Genomic DNA, 17,636 nt, shown 5'->3' with positions numbered 1-17,636 from the left:
ATTTGTTTTCTTCTACGAAAACTAAGTAAAAATAAACACTCCAGTTATTTGTTTTATTGGTTTACTAGCAGATATCGATTAGAATGCAACCTGTTAATGTAGGTGTAATACCAATTATAATTCCTTGGTATTTCAGTGGAAACTTGGGAAGAAACATAGGGTTGAAGCATTGTAGGTTATTTCTGTTGTAATCCATTAAAGATACACCTGCAAAATTCGGGCTTAAGTTGTAAAGAAATGCCTGATAATGGTAAAATAATATATCCAAAGATAATTATATTTGACTAAATAATCATATACATACCGAAAAGGATCTTTGCTAAGAAATTAGATTTTCTCTACAGATTAACCTAATCTAAGGGTATAAACAAGTAAAGTTCTTATGTTAAATCGAACATACACATTGAACATACACTTAATCGAAATTAATGCTGAGGGAAATAAAATTACTTATCAAGACAAAGATTCTGTTTTTACAACTCTCTCGCAGGGTCCAAAGTAAACGATATTAGTTTCAACCTCAAACAGGAAAATATAGAAACATCTAATAGAACGAATTATAAGCAATAAGCAATAAGTAACACATTAAACGAAGAGAAAACAAAATATCAAAACTAAAAATCCTTTTCATAATGATTTATCTTTGATAAAATGTCATACTGACACAAAAGTTGTTAACACTTGACATGCACTACAGTGTGCATCAGAAGAGACCAAGCTTAGGTCGAAACAAGCAAAAGTCCCAAACAACTTTTGGTTGATGGAGCGGTTCAGTGTTTGAACCTTCGTCCCCAGACCAACGCCATTTTGTGGCTAGTTCCTTTTTGCAAAGTTTGGTCTTGTTCAGGTCGTCGTCAGTTGCGCCTTGAGTACAAGACTTCGCGTCATAATGATTGTCCACCATTAGAATCATAAACATCGTTGAAAATTGTTTAGCTTCTTACTTTTAGATTACTAACTTCGATGAAAATAACTGCATAAAACAAACGAAATTACAGATAAATTTGAAAGTATACTTTTTGAAACTAAACGCTTAAGTATAAGTGTATATCAAAATATACGTCATAAAAGTAAGCTCACGATGGATAGAGTAGTAATCGATGGTTGAAGCAGGTCGCTCAAGAAGTAGGTCCGAGAGCTCTTCAACTCTTTGTTCAAGACGATTTTACTTTCTCTTCTGCTTTTGCTTTTAAATGGATATAATTTTCTCACAAATTAATCTCCAAACAAAATATTTGAAAAACTTACTATTGTAGCTTATTAGTAAATCCTAGTTCAATCCTCATCTTAATTTTGCAGTGTAACGATAACTTATCTTAATTTTGCTTAGTCAGTAACAAAGCTACACAGGTCATATACACTGATCCTTTACGCATATTGTTGTTAAAATACGAACCTATGTGGCGTCCTTATCTCACTTTGTTATATTGCTTAAAAATGTCCCCTTTATTTAAAACTAATTAATAAAAACTAAACATATATAACCTAGCTATCCTCTATTAAATTGTCATGTTTAAGGTACTAACTGATAATAAGTAACATAGCCATCTTGCTTTTTTCATATCTGAGTCTTAGAATACACACTTTTATGTGTCACCATCGTATTAATAACACTAATAATGCCAATAATATAATAATACTTTTCTGAATATTTGAATTTCCTACTTCTTCAAAACCGTTGTTCTTCTTATCAATAACTGAGAGTAAATTATAAGTATAAATGTTTAAAGTAGTTGGTTTATTTTACTTAATCAAGTTTAATCGGAAAGGAATAGATTAGTTGAGCCTGATCAAATGGAAATTCAAAAGTCTATTGAGCCCCATATCATTCTTTCGCTTCCTCTTAAACTCTCTATTTCTGTTTCCCACTCCATCATCACTCCCTCTCTCTTACTTTGACATATCCTCTTTAGTGACAAAGGATTATCTGTGTAGTGATTCATGTGCTTGACTTAGTCTTGACAAATAATTATGATTTTGCAGTTTGCAAAATGAAAATGGACATCCTGTCAAAGCATTTTAAAATATTAAATTATTTTTACCAGGTCTTGCACCAAAACCAGCTTTGGATTATACACGAATAGCTTTAAAGCTCGTGCTTTGCCATAGGCATATATCATGTTAGTAGTATATATATCTGCGTCCTACTTAGGGATCCAATAAGGCGTCTTATGGGAATGGATCCCTAAACATTTGGGATCCGTCCCCCCACCACTCTACCATCCGAGATCCCCCCCACTATCAAAGATGGTATCGCGAGGATACGATACTTATGTTTATTCGGGGGTATGGGTTTGCCTCCCTCCCCCCCCCCCATCGCTTGTAAATAAGTAACGATCAAGGTATTAACGATCATAGGCTAGGATATTTATGTTTATTCGGGGGTTTGCGTTCCTAAAAATCCCCCCCCCCATCGCTTGAAAATGAGTAATTAACGATCAAGGTATTAAACGATCATAGGCTAGGATACTGATGTTTATTCGGGAGTTTGGGTTATTATACCTAAAAATCCCCCCTCCATCGCTTGAAAATAATTAACGATTAATCAAGGTATTAACGATCATAGGCTAGGATACTGATGTTTATTTAAGGGTATGGGCTTGCATCCCTAAAAAATCCCCCTCCCAATCGCTCGAAAATTAGTAATTAATGATCAAGGTATCAATTATCATGGATTTAAAAGAAAAATATAAAGGAGAAAAATTGAAGTTTTAACGATGTCTTATAATTAAAATTGTTTAACTAATAAATACATTGTTATTAAATGGACATTTGATAATAAATGTTTTACTTTAAAAACACTTTAGAAATTTATTTTATAAGTTTTAAGTAAACGTAGTATCAGGAGTGTAGGGTTAGACAACTGCTTTGGAAATTAATTTTGATGTGTGTTGGATTTAAACACACCTGTTGTTCATTTACTACTTGAAGTGAAGATATTATTGGCTCTTTGTGTATATTTCTGTTGATTTTTTTGTTAAAGCCTATTTATATTGCTGAAAGGTTGCTCATATTCAGTGTACATAATCAAATAAATACTATTGTAGCTGGGTTTCTTCAAAATTTCTGAGTTAAACATTAAGGTTATGATATATTAAGTGATTCCGGAGTCTGCGAATGTTTTACCTGTATCAGGCGATCAGAAGTGGTCAGCAAACTGGTTTAGCGAGTGGGAAACAGTGATTACCAGTATCAAAACGATGTCTTAAAATAATTAAGCTTTCATCTTATTCCTATGTGCGATACAATGACCTGGTTAACACAACCTATTTACATAAATTACAACACTATTTCTATAGCATTAGTATCAAAAGTGTAGCCAAATTATTAATTATCCATAACGGGTAGAGATGATGTTCTGGTGCAATATTTTAACGTTAGTGTTAAATAAAATTTTCAGTATCAGACTTATCTTTGTGTAAAGAATGTTTCACTTAGATATTGTGAGTATTCAATATGTCGTAAAAACAGTCTTAGATCAACTGCCGTGTTGAAAGAACTCTTTGTTCTACCAGTTCTGATTTGTATGCTGCCTAAGAAATCTAAAGTGAAGTGTAGAGTGTGTAGACTTGCAGTACTGTGCTCAGCCCAGAACCAGAGGTAGATTGTCACCATTCAGGCAGAAATGTATATCAAATAATTCAAAATAGTCTTTTTCTGTTTGATGAAAGTATTTTTTTAAATTATTTTGTCAATGAATGTAGTATTTTTATGCTAAAGGTGTCTATGACTTTGACGTTTCAATGTTCAATGTGTTTATGGATATCCGAGGTTTTATGCAAACCAAGTTTTTTATTTCAATTTGGGATTTGCTGTTGTGTTACTGAACATCTTCTAGTAAATATTTTTCCATTTGAGATCATAGGATTATTCTCAAGCTGATTCAAACTGCGTCTGTCTGTATCAGGCGAGCAGGAGTGGCTAGCAAACTGGTCTTAGTGGACGGCAAACACTAGCTTACATCGCGCAATGGCAACCGTGGCGGCTGCCTCCCTCATGTGTACGGGTCTAAAGCCAAATGCATTTGGCTAATGCTGATGTCTCATATAGTAGTTTTTGTTGTATTACAAGCACAAGATGCTAACATTGAGTTAAAAAGGAAGCTTTCATCTCAACCCACTATTCCTAAGTGTTCAAATAGTTTTAAAACGATAGGGTTAATAACTGGTCAATGCTTGTACAGAGGTAGATGGTGTTATGGTGCTTAATCGTTAGTATGATTTTGAAACTCCAACTGAGTTACCTATACAATATGGATTAATTATTGTGAGTGAGCAATATGTTGTAAAAGAGTAGATTACTTTAAAAACTACTGAAACTCTAACATAAACATAATATTACTAGTTCTGATGGAGACTAGGGATGTATTTAAACCCAAAGTGAAATGCATTGTGTAAGAGCAATGTTGGACCATTGTGGAGAATCTAAAATTGTTTAAAGGTCACCTGAAATCAGAAACAAAAGAGATTACTACAGCTTTGAGGCGGATATATCATGCAGTTGTCAATTTGCTCCTGTTTGAATCACAAGGATTTCAACATCATTCTAGCTCATCACAACGCTTAGAACAGCTGATAGGGAATAACTGGTGTTGTATTGACAAATGTATCAAATGACATCATGTTGTATTCCAGTTTGTAAGCTACTTTGTCAATGTATGAAGTATTAAGGGTCCTTAGGCTTAAAATGTCCATTTATGGAAATCAAAGTTTTCTGCAAACTGAGTTTTCAAAATTTGAATTTGATATTTGCTGGTGTAGCTGAACATCTTCAGTTTTGAGTAAATTGTTTTTAATTTATAGAGCTTTGTTATAGGGATATTCTCACTGCTAGAACGAACAGGGGTTTATCTCTAAACTTTTGACTTAGTTTGGGTGTTTTGCATAGTGTCTGGCCAAGCAGAGATGGTGTACATCTATGTTTAAGGATGCTCAGTTGCAACCTGAATTACTAAACAACCTGTAGGCCACTAAACCGGTTTTTGATGGAGATATCTCACCTCAACAGTCAGGAATGCCATTTGGCACTTGATCATAACATTCAAACTAAACGCTAACGATGCAAAAGTGATTTTAACTGGCAAATGTAACAAATTTAGATCTTTATGGAAATTTTTAGGCTACTTCCTACACAGCTTAATCACACAGCTAATACACAGCTTAATACACAGCTTGTTCCCCTGAAACAATGAATAACGTATATAATCTCAAAAATATCGCTAAGAAATTGGATTTTGTATAAAAAACTAGGCTAATCCATATTATTATGTATAGTTTAAACACATACATTTCTGAGAATAAACTTTAGGTCAGTATATGAAAAAAGGTGTGCAAAATAGAACGGAAAGTAGTGAAAGAGCAACGACAAGATCATAGAACCAAACGCCCTTGATCTTATTTGAGATTCACTGTCTTCTGTTTCCTCAACAGAGACGTAAACAAATAAGACTCAAATACACTAAAGACAGTAGCAAGCAGCCTACTGTTGAACTAGTCACTCGTCAATTACGATCGACGCCTAGTCCAGCGACCTCTTTAGACGAGACTTGGACAATGCACCTTAATGTTACGTTTTTTTAATGACTACAGAACTGGTTTTGCTTACATATCTTAACGTTTATGATCTCAACACTTAACGTAATTCAGCATTTATAACAGTTGAGGACTATTTGCCAACACTTCCATGGTGTTAACAATATTTTCAGGTAAACATGTTCCAGTTGGTCCATTTTATTTAAATGTTTTACAAAAGAATTCCTAAAACGTTTAATTTTTAGGTCTATGACTGTGGGTATGTTTATTAATGTTTATAATGGTTTCTATTTGTTACTCAAACTTTTAACTAACATGGACGAGACAAACTGTGAGAGACATTGAACTTACCCAAGGCTTTTGCACACCTCCAAAACTTGCAATTGGTTTATAAATACTTACGAGTTTTAAAGGTGTGTAATGAGAGTGTGGAAATTTATTTTTGGTATGTGGAAACTTATATGGTAAGCTGTTCACGATATCTGGATTATGTAATCAAAACTCAATTGTCATGTTTAAACATGAATTCTGTGCTTTGTGACGCAATCGTACGATGTGTCTATCAGGAGCCCAGAGTAGCTAGCTCATGAGCGATGCACTTTCCTGTTGTAACGTGAAATTTCCTGTCATAACTTGAACAACGAGTGTGGTACCTATAAATGTAAATCAAATGCAGCCAGTTGTCATTCAGTCTTCAGCTTTCATAGAGAGAAGACGTGTTACCACTATCATCAGCTTACATTGTGAGAAGATCAGTGCTACACGAGATGTATCCTTTTCAATGTAAGTTTTAAGTATAAAACATGTCTTTTTTTATAGAAAATATACTAACTTCATCCTGTTATAGTTTATAATAACCATTTTGTCTTCAACCAATTATGTGTATGTTTCTATGTACTGGTCGCATTTCATGTTTATTGCTGTGACATCACAATTTTTGATACCTTGCATAATCGAATGCATTTTAGAGGTTATTTTTAATTTTTTAGCTTTTGTGAAATTTATTTTAGAGAAGTAATAGGTTGAACGGTAAGACCCTGGACTGATGTCTCTGGAGGCCAGAAACCTACTTTTTACTAAAATTTACATCTATTATTGTGATAACTCAAGTAATTTGATTTTGGAACTTGTAGGCAACTTGGATTGAAAAATGCAAACGGAGTTTGGGTTAAACATTTTTAAAATTAAAACAATGTCAATTGGCATCAGAGCTTAAAGAACGAATTATTTAGATATTTTAGCATTGTTTTAAGACGAGCATACAACAAGTAAAACTGCTGTATTTTTTTTTATTGTTATTCGATTTGTCCAGTTGATTGAATACCATACATAAAAAACATGTTTTCCAACTCCTGGAAAACCTTGTTTAATAGCGAATACAGATTTTGAGGGAATATTTGAGTGAAAATATGGCAAATTCGCAGGCTTGCTGTGATGGGGTTAATGTTACAAAAGAGGGGCTTTGTGGAAATTGTGTAGAAAGATAAAAAAAAAGAAATATTGCAACCCACAGGACCTTAGATTGTAGTGAGTTTTTGATAACGTACTTGTGCGCTAGGCCAGAGAGTTTATTGGAATTATCTTAATGATCCAATTATTTCCCTATTGTCGTGATAAATGTTTAAAATACTGCGTTATCCCTCTTTGGTGCTAAGGTTAAACATGCCTTGAACGCATGGATTTGAGTTTTCAAAGGTAATTTGTCATTGAAAGTCGCACTTGTGAAGACTTGATTGTGTTAATAGTCAATAGGCTATTCCATCCGCGTTAATTGTTTACTGTCCTTTCACTAATCGGACAAAATTTAAAATTCTTCAAATGATGTGCTACAAAAAAAATAATGATGAACAAACTGTCAGTCTGCAACACTAGGTTACAAGGTAGGAGAATGACCTTGCTTTGAAACCAGTCTGCAGTCTCCTCGTTGACCTTGACACTGGATGCCTTCCTCACAAGTATATTATGAGTACGTAATTTCACAATGAGAACACTTGATCATAGGTGTACACTAGTTTTTGTGTGTTAAGTATCTTAACTAAATTACGTTGAAATTGTTTACTTATCTCATTACTCTGAAGATAATTATCCATAAAGATTCCCACTGAATACATGCATATTTTCTTTAAAAATAAGTAAACCATCTACAAATTCTGAACGTTTATGTTTTTATGGTTATGTTTCAATTAATGTGATGTTGTAATGTCAAAAGTATTGCTATGTAACGTAAACCTCTACAATCTATATAATACGCTATATGAAACTTTGTTGGTTGAACTCCTTCACAATTTTTTAACCGATTGTATCCATTGACGTCTTATTGGAAAGAGCGTGTCGCGTAGATTCGCAAACTGGCATTACATAAAAGGTACTTTGGGCTCTGCCCCAGTGGCTTTGAAAGTTCCCATGTTATCCTTATGAAGACCATAATTGTTTACATTTTGATCAGCTGTATAATTGCTGTTATTTATTTTTCAATTCAATGAAACGCATTAAGTACATTTATTTACGACTAGCTGGCCCGACAGACGTCGTCCTGTCCTAATGTGGTTTTATATCAAATGCTCGTTCATTTTGAGCTCGTTCGCATGGCTCCATCACGTCCCAGGTGAAGTTCGTTCGCTACGCTCACTTACCTTTAGGTTGGAGCTTGTTCGCTGTGCTCACTTACCTTCAGGTTAGCTCGATCGCTACGCTAACTCGCCTCTATGTTGAAGTTCGTTCGCTACACTCACTCACCTTTTGGTTGCAAATTAGATGTTTTCGTAAATAAAAAAAAGATAATAGTGCTGCACTCTGTTGGTAAACCTATTAACTTTTTAATGCTATTGAACATCACAGAATCAAACTGTTTAGTTAAACCAGCTGTTAAGATTCTTTAATTCCATTTAAATATGAGTACTCGTAAGGTTAACATGAGAAACACCAGATGATCCAAACTTTACACAAACCATCTTTGAATAATGCTTAATAATGCCTGAAAGTTTTATTCCAATCTGTGGAGCGGTGTCGGAGTCCATAAAGGACAAACAAACAAACATACATACAAACATACATTGGATTTTATATATATAGATTTGAGTTTGTGTAAACATAACCCCAAAGACAGATCGTGTTGGTTGTATCTTAAATTTGTATATTTATCATTGTTTTGTGTTGCTATTACGGATCGTGTTAGCATGATTGTAACTTAAATTTGTGAATTTATCGTTTTTTTTGTGTAGCTATAATTTGTTTATTTGTTGTTAATACTTCCGATGCCACGACAACGAAAAATAGACCGGAGGCGTGATAACGACCGCAGCTACAGAACAGTGTGGCGCGTAATAGGCTTAACTCAACAAAGTCAGCACCCTCGACAATCTAAACTATTAGATCACAAATGCTCACTAACACTACCCCAAAACGAATTTTTGTTCAATTGGCCCTCTATCAATGACCTGTGTTACCTCAGCGAGGCATTTTGAGAAGGAGAAAACTGGCCGGATTTAGGTTTTATCAATAACGAATATTAACATGGTGTGAGTTACACACCGGTAATCTTTGAGTTGACTCACTCATTGTAAATATGACTGTTATTAACTCCTGTAATACTTTGCAATTACTCGAATTCGAGCAACATGTAAACTAGTGAGTATTAATGATTGTTGGTAAACTAGACCTCAATATCGTTATAATTTTCCACATTGAACCTGGGTTAAGGGTAAAAATTTCGTGTTAATATCAGCTGACTGAGAGTATCTCCCATTATCCTATGGGTGAACAACTTTTTTTCAGTAATAAATAGTATATTTCATCACTAGTGCCTAATGTGACTCTTTTTGCCCATGTAGTGAACTATATTTTTCGTCATATTGCATCATTAACATACAAAGTTAGAAAACAAAATACTTTTTATGTATAGATAACCTCTCAAAACGACTTCCAGCTTGTTTTCAATTCATCTAATGCAAATAAGCAGCTGTTTATTCAATAATTTCCTATATTACGATTGTGTTTACAGTACATTATACCATCGTCGAACAATCGAGAACAATAGACTAAAACCTTACCTAATTCAATCGATAAATAATTTCGATACGATTGCCACAATCAAAATTTACAACAGCTGATCTTTACTCCTCAGAGATAAAAAAAGAAAATTTTTACCCCCTATAGAGTAAAAATGTTACTTTAGACCCGTAACTCATGCAGCTGTTTTTGCTGCAGTATGATGAAAATATTTTTTAACCGTACTTTTTACAATGAGCTGTGCGATTTTGAATAAAAGTTTAGTTTTACATTTTATTTCAAATGGTTTGAGTTATTTTTTATATAAATTTTTTTTCATTAGTTATGGTGTTTTAAGAGGAAATTAAAATTTTATAAGATTTAAATTACTCGGAGATTTATGGATAGTACTTAAGTTTAATCTGTAACCAAGCATATATAATTTTTGAAACAATGTTTTCAGCTCAGGGAAATATACAACGTCTGCCAGAAACTGTGTTAGAAACAATGATATTGCCAAAAACACGTTTGGAACCATAATTAGTATTTGACCCTAAATTATAAGCTTGACTATTGGATGTTTTTGTATGCATTGATTAAACAATGTTATTTATATCCATTGTACCAATTGCAATCTTATATTTTCACAGTCCATGACCATTGAAAATGATACTCCTCACTAAGCTGTCGGATTGACACGTTTAGCAAGCAAAATCATTCAAACATTTATCATTTTTAGATTCACCCCATTTTATTAATGTATACAGTTTCTGAATGACACATTCCATTAAGATGGTAGCTGTTAAATTAATATCTGTGATCAAATTACAGCAGAAAATATTACATAAACAAAAGTTTCTTCAAAAACTCTACAATACACTCAATAGTGGCTACCCTTTCATAATCTCCGATAAATTTGACGTGAGACTCTCATACACTCACAATTTTAAACCACGCTGTTATTTATAGCAATGCATATTACAAGGCGATGTGGTTGAAGACTCGACCATAAGTATTGTGCAAACTTCCCTATTTTCAACCCATGCTGTAAATAAAACGCGTAATTGGAATTTATTATTTGATTTTTTGTTTATATTTTGTTTTTATCACCAATGTCACAACCCATAAGACCCATGTTATTTTTTATTTCAAATTAATTTTTGCGCTTATTTTTTAGCCTAAAGAGATTCAGCACATCTACAGGTAGTATCTTCAATTTTGTACCAACAACATGTAATTCAGTCTAATAGTATGGGCACACTAGCTGTCATTAGTTTTGCAATAGTGTCTTAGTATATAAGATTAAAAAAGTTCTTTCTCCATCTGAGATTTTTCGTTAAAAATATTTTTTATTGAATAAAGACTATTATTCATTGATTTGTTGCCAAATGCACTTAGTATTATATTTTTTTAAATTTATATAATACAACTATAAAAAAAAACATAAATTAAAAACTCATAAACTACTACTGTGTGATGACAATTTGTGTCAGTGGTTTTTGAGGACAACAACTTTTCCAGGAAACATTTGATTGCTGAATTATTTTACGTAGGATTAAGTTTGACATGTTAAGTTTGTTAGAGACCAAGACACTGTTTGTATGAGTCCATTAGCATGATAACTCGAGTAAACATTATCATAATTTGATGAAATTCTTACAAATGTATACATCTATTTGAATGAGTTTGTGCAGACTAATTGGTTTTGTGTGGTAGAAATTAATCCTATCCCCATTAAATTACTCAATTTCTTTCAAACCTAGCTTTCTTAAAAGTAATTTAGTAAACTGATGAGCTAGTTACAGATAAAATAAAAAAAGTGTAAACTGAGGATGAATCAATGTTTATGGATATATTTCAATTACATTTGGCAGATTTGATTGTTTTATGTATCAAAATTTCTATTAAAAAAAAAAAAAAAAAAAAAAAAAAACACACCTATGTAGCAGAAAACCTAAGTATTTTTTTATTACTATGATCTTAGGGAGCATTTTTATGAATTGTAAATTGAACTTCGTTTTAGCTATTATGTGGGGTTTTTATATTGTGTTGTATGTTAACCTTTTCAGCTGTATCCTTTTAAAAGCCTAAAAATACAATATTTTAGGGCATATTTTTAAGTGACTTCTGCATTTTTATCGAATCTAGTCCTTAGAAAATACATACAAACTTGCAGGTGTATTTGGATTTTCCTTAACTAGAATTTCAGCAATATGTTCTCCTGCTCTATTTGTGATAAGACTTTTACGCGACGTAATAACATGCTGCGCCACCTTCGATCTCACGTCGAGGAAAAACAATACGTATGTAAAGATTGTAAAAAGGCGTTTGGAAGAAGATTGCACTTGACAGAGCACGAAAAATTTGCATGTCGAGGCAAGGCTCTACAAAAAAATAAAGTAATACATGAAGAAAACGAGTCACCATTTGTTGAGGTTGACAAAGCATTAAAAGGCAGAATCAAAACTTTTGTAGCTCAACCAGACTCTAGCGATCTTGATACAGCTTTAAAGAAATTCAAACTGTCAATAGTGGAAAAGATTCAATTTATTCTACTCACCTACTCAGCTGTTAAGTTTAACATCTTTGTCGAATCTGAATTCACAAACATAGCTGGGGATAATTGTGAACGGAGTTTTAAAACAAAAAACATTATCGTTTATAAAACTACTGATTTAAATCCTATGCTTGAAGATGCGTTTGAGAATTTGAGAACGGAAAAAAGTGAATGTGAAATGAAGAAATCGGGATGGACCTTTAGTAAGGTGAAACGAGTTGAGCTGAGGATCAATCGATACAACCCTTTGCGAGGCTCACGTCACATTCAACTTCCGAAACGAATTTCTGATAGGAAAGCTGTGATAAACATTAGAAATTCTGATGACTTTTGTTTCAAGTACGCGATCATGTCAAAACATGTCACCAACGAACCCTGGATAGTGTCCCAATACATAAATAACAAAGAACTTGAAGATAAATATGATTGGAACTGTATCTCATTCCCAGTGAAACTCGATGAGATCAAACATTTCGAAAAAGCAAACAGTGTTTCTGTAAACGTATTTGGACTAACCGAACAGGCTGACGTTTACCCGTTAAAGGTTTGTGAAGAAGAGAAGGAAAATCATTTCGATTTACTGTACATCACTGATCTGAATACATCACACTATTGTCTGATAACAGATTTTAATAAATTAGTTCATTCTCAATTTACAAAAGACCACTGTAAAATCAAGGTTTGTAAGCGTTGTTTTGCTCATTTTAATGATTACTATGACGAAACTGCCGAGGATAAGTTGATTGCTCATCAATTGGAATGTCCGAAAGTTCAGCGATGTGAATTTCCATCCTACGACACCATTTCATTTAAAAATGAGCATCGTTCGAAGAAAGTTAGGTTTGTGATATATGCTGACTTTGAAACACTCCTGCAGCCAGTTCATGCGTGTGATGGTGACCCAGAAACATCTTGCACAAGTGCATATCAGCATCATATACCTTATAGCTATGCATACTTGTTGAAAGACTCGGAGGATCAGCATACACAACTGCGAGTGTATCGAGGACAGGACGCTGCCAAACACTTTGTAAAAAGCATAAACGATGATATACAACTTATAGACAAGATTTTGTTTGGCGACAAGAAGCTTCAAGTACCTAAGCTTACGCAGAAGGAACAGGAAGATTTTGATGCTGCTACTGCTTGTCACGTTTGTAACAAAGGAAACTTTACCCAGGAAAACTGCAAGGTAAGAAATCATTGTCATGTCAGCGGAAAATATCTTGGAGTCGCCCATAGACACTGCAATCTGTTTTATCAAGACCAACATTTTGTGCCCTGCTTTATCCACAACCTGTCTGGATACGACTCTCATTTTATCGTCAGAGAACTGGGCTATGACACAAATGAAATTAAAGTTATACCCAACACTGAAGAAAAGTACATCTCATTTTCAAAAATGGTTAAAGTGAAACATGCCAAAAATAATGTGATGGAATTGAGATTTTTAGATTCTTATAGATTTATGCAAGATAGTCTTAGCAACTTGGCAAATAACCTACCAAAACCTGATTTTATTGAAACAAAAAGAAATTTTCCTGAAAATACCGAACTGCTTACAAAAAAAGGAATATTCTGCTACGACTACATGACTGCATTCGAGAAACTTGAAGAAAGACAACTTCCACCAAAGTCTGCATTTTACAGTAGACTAAGTGAAGAGGAGATAAGCGATGAAGACTACAGTCATGCGGAAAACGTGTGGAAAATTTTCAATATAAAAACATTAGGAGAGTATTCTGACCTGTACGTAAAATGTGATGTTTTGATTCTGTGTGATGCCTTTGAAAACTTCCGCAAAACCTGTCTATTGACATACAACTTAGACCCTGCCTACTACTTTACTACACCAGGACTGGCATGGGATGCAATGTTGAAATATACAGGCATTCAACTCGAAATCATTAAGGACATGGACATGTTTTTGATGGTTGAGAAGGGAATTCGAGGCGGGATCACACAGTGTATCAAACGTCACGCCGTAGCCAACAACAAGTATATATCAAAAAACCCTAATGTGCCTAGCAAGTATTTAATTTATCTTGACGCAAATAACTTATATGGGGAAGCATTAAGTCGTCATATCCCTTATGCTGGGCTCAAGTGGTGTGATGATTTAGAAATTGATGTTGAGTCCATACCCGACGACGCTGACGAGGGATATATACTTGAAGTTGACCTGGAATATCCACAAACGCTACACGACGACCATGCTGATCTACCTTTCTGTGCAGAGACAAAAGTGCCACCTGGAGGTGTACATAAGAAACTTTTAACGACAGTTGAAGACAAAGAAAAATATGTGATACATTATGTAGCTCTAAAACAAGCGTTGAGTCATGGATTGAAGTTGAAAAAGATTCATCGTGCAATTCAATTCAAACAAAAAGACTGGCTCAAACCTTTCATTAATCTAAACACTGAAAAGAGAAAAAATGCATGCAACGAATTCGAGAAAGACTTTTACAAATTGATGTCCAATGCGATATATGGGAAGACGATGGAACAGGTTCGAAACAGACTCGATATAAGGTTAGTGTCAGATCCAAAAAAGGCTGAAAAACTAATTTCAAAACCAAACTTTATCGACCGAACAGTCTACAATGAGAACTTGGTAGGCATTCACATGGGAAAGACAAAGATTGTATTAAACAAACCAATTTATATTGGCATGAGTATTTTAGATTTAAGTAAAGTGCGAATGTATAACTTTTATTACGACGTATTGAAGCCATTTTACGGAGACAGAGTGAAACTTTGCTACCAGGATACCGACTCTTATTTTCTTGAGATTGAGACAGTAGATTTGTACGAAGACTTAAAATTGCTTCAAACACATCTTGACACCAGCAACTATCCCAAGGACCATCCTCTGTTTTCAGAGGAAAACAAAAAGGTTCTTGGGAAGTTTAAGGATGAATTAGGTGGTGAAGTGATGAAAGCCTTTGTAGGACTACGAAGTAAGGTCTACGCCATAGACAAGAGAGACAGTCCCATCAAAAAAGTCAAAGGAATCAAAAAATCTGTTGTGAAAAATAAAATAAAATTTGAAGACTACGTCCAGTGTTTGTATTCTTGTGAGTCAACCTACACCATGAACAACATCATCTCATCAAAGAAGCATATCGTTTCAACTGTTGCCATAAACAAGGTGACTTTGAGTGCTGACGATGACAAAAGATACATTCTACCAGATAAAATCAACACACTTCCATACGGCCATTATCGACTTCAGGAGGAACCACCATTGAAAAGAAGAAAACTAACTGTTTAGGTGTAAAACACATAATGTACAATATGTTTTTATGTATCGATGATTGTAAAGTAACAGCAGTGGATATAAACCACATTAAAAAAGTCGTGGCTAGGGCTGAAAGGCGATCCACGTAATACAGGGTGTTTTTTTTTCATTCAAGTAAGACACTTTGACCAACTGTTTATGTTTTCTTAACTTCAGCTTTTTTAATTGAGAATATGATATAATCATTTAAAAAAAACACCCTGTATAAGCTAACGCCCATATCGGATCTACCTCTTTGGTATGGGGAGGAAACGATCCCTAGGGCCGCTGTTACTTTTTTTTGTGTTAGACTAAAACGCAGATTAAACATCAAACCCAAACTCTCAACAACACATTGAAATTAGAACTAAAATAGTTTACTCAACAAACACATAAGGATAGTTTTGACAACTTGTATGAGCCTTAAAGATTTTTGTCAGACTAATTACGCCTACAATACCTTTTCTTAAAAATAACTACTCATAACTTCAAAAGGGATTATGTTTTTGTCTCATAGCCACAAATTGTGATGCAACACTCTTTGTCAATCGGTCAGAAGTTGACATTTGATGTATTCTCTAAATACATAAAGTCTATTGGTACTCTCAAGTAAAACAACTATGCTGTTAAGTAAGTAAACAATGCTGTGAAGTCAATAGAACTGAAATGGATAGATAAAGTCACCCATTGTTGTACAATCACAGGATCGAAAGGATAAAAAATCCAAACATCAACCTAAGCCATCAGGATAGTATCTAAACAAATGAATCTAGAATTCACTTATTAACCATAGATAAAACATACTAAATTAGTAGATTCCTCGAACAACTGAAGCCATTTGTTTATGTTAGTTATGTCTCTCACAATGCAGATGTCGTGGTTTTTACCACTGTTAGACTAAACAGAAAAAACGAGCTTCAAAATTGACAATGAAGTCTACTTGTGTTAGTTTATGGTCTAAGGTGTTTTTAAACCAAAAGTTCATAATTATCACATTTACTTGTTCATAATCTGAAATGAATTGTCTGAAGCAACAAAACTCATTTATTAATAACACCAATGACATTGTTGAATGCTCGAGTATTGGAAAACATATATTTCAAAAGCAAAACATTGTTGATATGATAGACTTTTTGCATTCAAGTAATGAATTATACATATTAAATGCAAATGTTTTACACTATGTTTTCATGTGATCACGAGTCTGGCCCAGCAACATCTGACACTTCATCTCATAGTCACGACTCAGGGACCATAGTCCAAAACTGGTTTCGACAGTGACGAGATCAACTATCGTTTGAGAGAGGGATTCCCAGGCGTCTTAATTGATTGTTTAACTTTTGATCATTTTTTCCTTAAATGATACAATGTTTATTTGTTATGAAAATACTGTTGTTTGTTAGATTCAATTAAATATTTTTTTTCGAATAGCTGTTATTCTATCCCAAAATCTCAAACCCCCAGCTTGAACCTAGGTTTTCCCATTACCATAAACGTCAGGACATTGAAACGCTTGTTTGAACATTACCCTTAAAGTTACATGCGTTGATCATATAAAACAAGAAAGGATACTTGTGATATGGTGTTTTTTCAATATTCCACTTCAAAGTCAATGTAACAATCGAAGAACTCATCTAGGCTTTAAACTTTGTCTATGCAACTCCATTTTTAGCTTCATACACATGATACATATCAGAACTGATGATACAAGGAGTTCTTTCAATGCAACCAAAGGACTTTTTACAACATATTGCATACGCACGAATCTGACATTAAGGAAACTTGGACATTTGAAACAATTAAGGTTGTGTACCATCCAAAATACCATAGAAACATTGGCCGTTTATTGACACTGCTATACCAACACAATAAAAGTAGGTAAAGATGTAAGCTTGATTACATTGGGAATGGTGCAAGACAAATAAATCGAGCATTGGTGTTTTTGCTGAACCAGTTTGAGTACTACTCTCCTGATACAGGCAGACGCAGTGTGAACCAGCTTTTGCGTATACAAATCCCTAAAAATTTACTAGAAGATGTTCAAGTATATCAAATTGAAAAAAAAAAACTCGGTTTGCATAAATATTCATAAACGTACATCAAAACACCAAGGTGGACTGGGTTGTCTTATTAGCAATGTCGTTGAAAAAGAGACTCACACCATTTGTTAAAATACATATATTTCATCAGACTATTTTGAATTAGGCCTACTGTAAAGAAAAACTTTGACTTTCTTATATTTAAATATTATATTTAAATATATTTACTCCTTGCAATG

General features: G+C 33.8%; 2 protein-coding genes across 2 annotated transcripts in view; both read left to right on the top strand.

The window, feature by feature from the left end:
* The window catches only part of LOC129001941 (protein dimmed-like), a 196,146-nt gene that overhangs the window by 33,211 nt on the left and 145,299 nt on the right, over positions 1-17,636 (top strand). The window lies entirely within an intron of this gene.
* On the top strand, positions 11,780-15,352 carry LOC129003758 (uncharacterized). Its single transcript, XM_054432053.1, has 2 exons — positions 11,780-11,821; positions 12,953-15,352. Exons 1-2 carry the CDS (start codon positions 11,780-11,782, stop codon positions 15,350-15,352), a joined length of 2,442 nt encoding a protein of 813 aa, XP_054288028.1.

Source organism: Macrosteles quadrilineatus, unplaced genomic scaffold (assembly GCF_028750875.1).
Source record: "Macrosteles quadrilineatus isolate MER2022 unplaced genomic scaffold, UCM_ALF_1.0 Scaffold_9__3_contigs__length_116548681, whole genome shotgun sequence".
NCBI classification, from domain to species: Eukaryota; Metazoa; Arthropoda; class Insecta; order Hemiptera; family Cicadellidae; genus Macrosteles; species Macrosteles quadrilineatus.
This window is presented reverse-complemented; position numbering and strand designations above follow the sequence as displayed.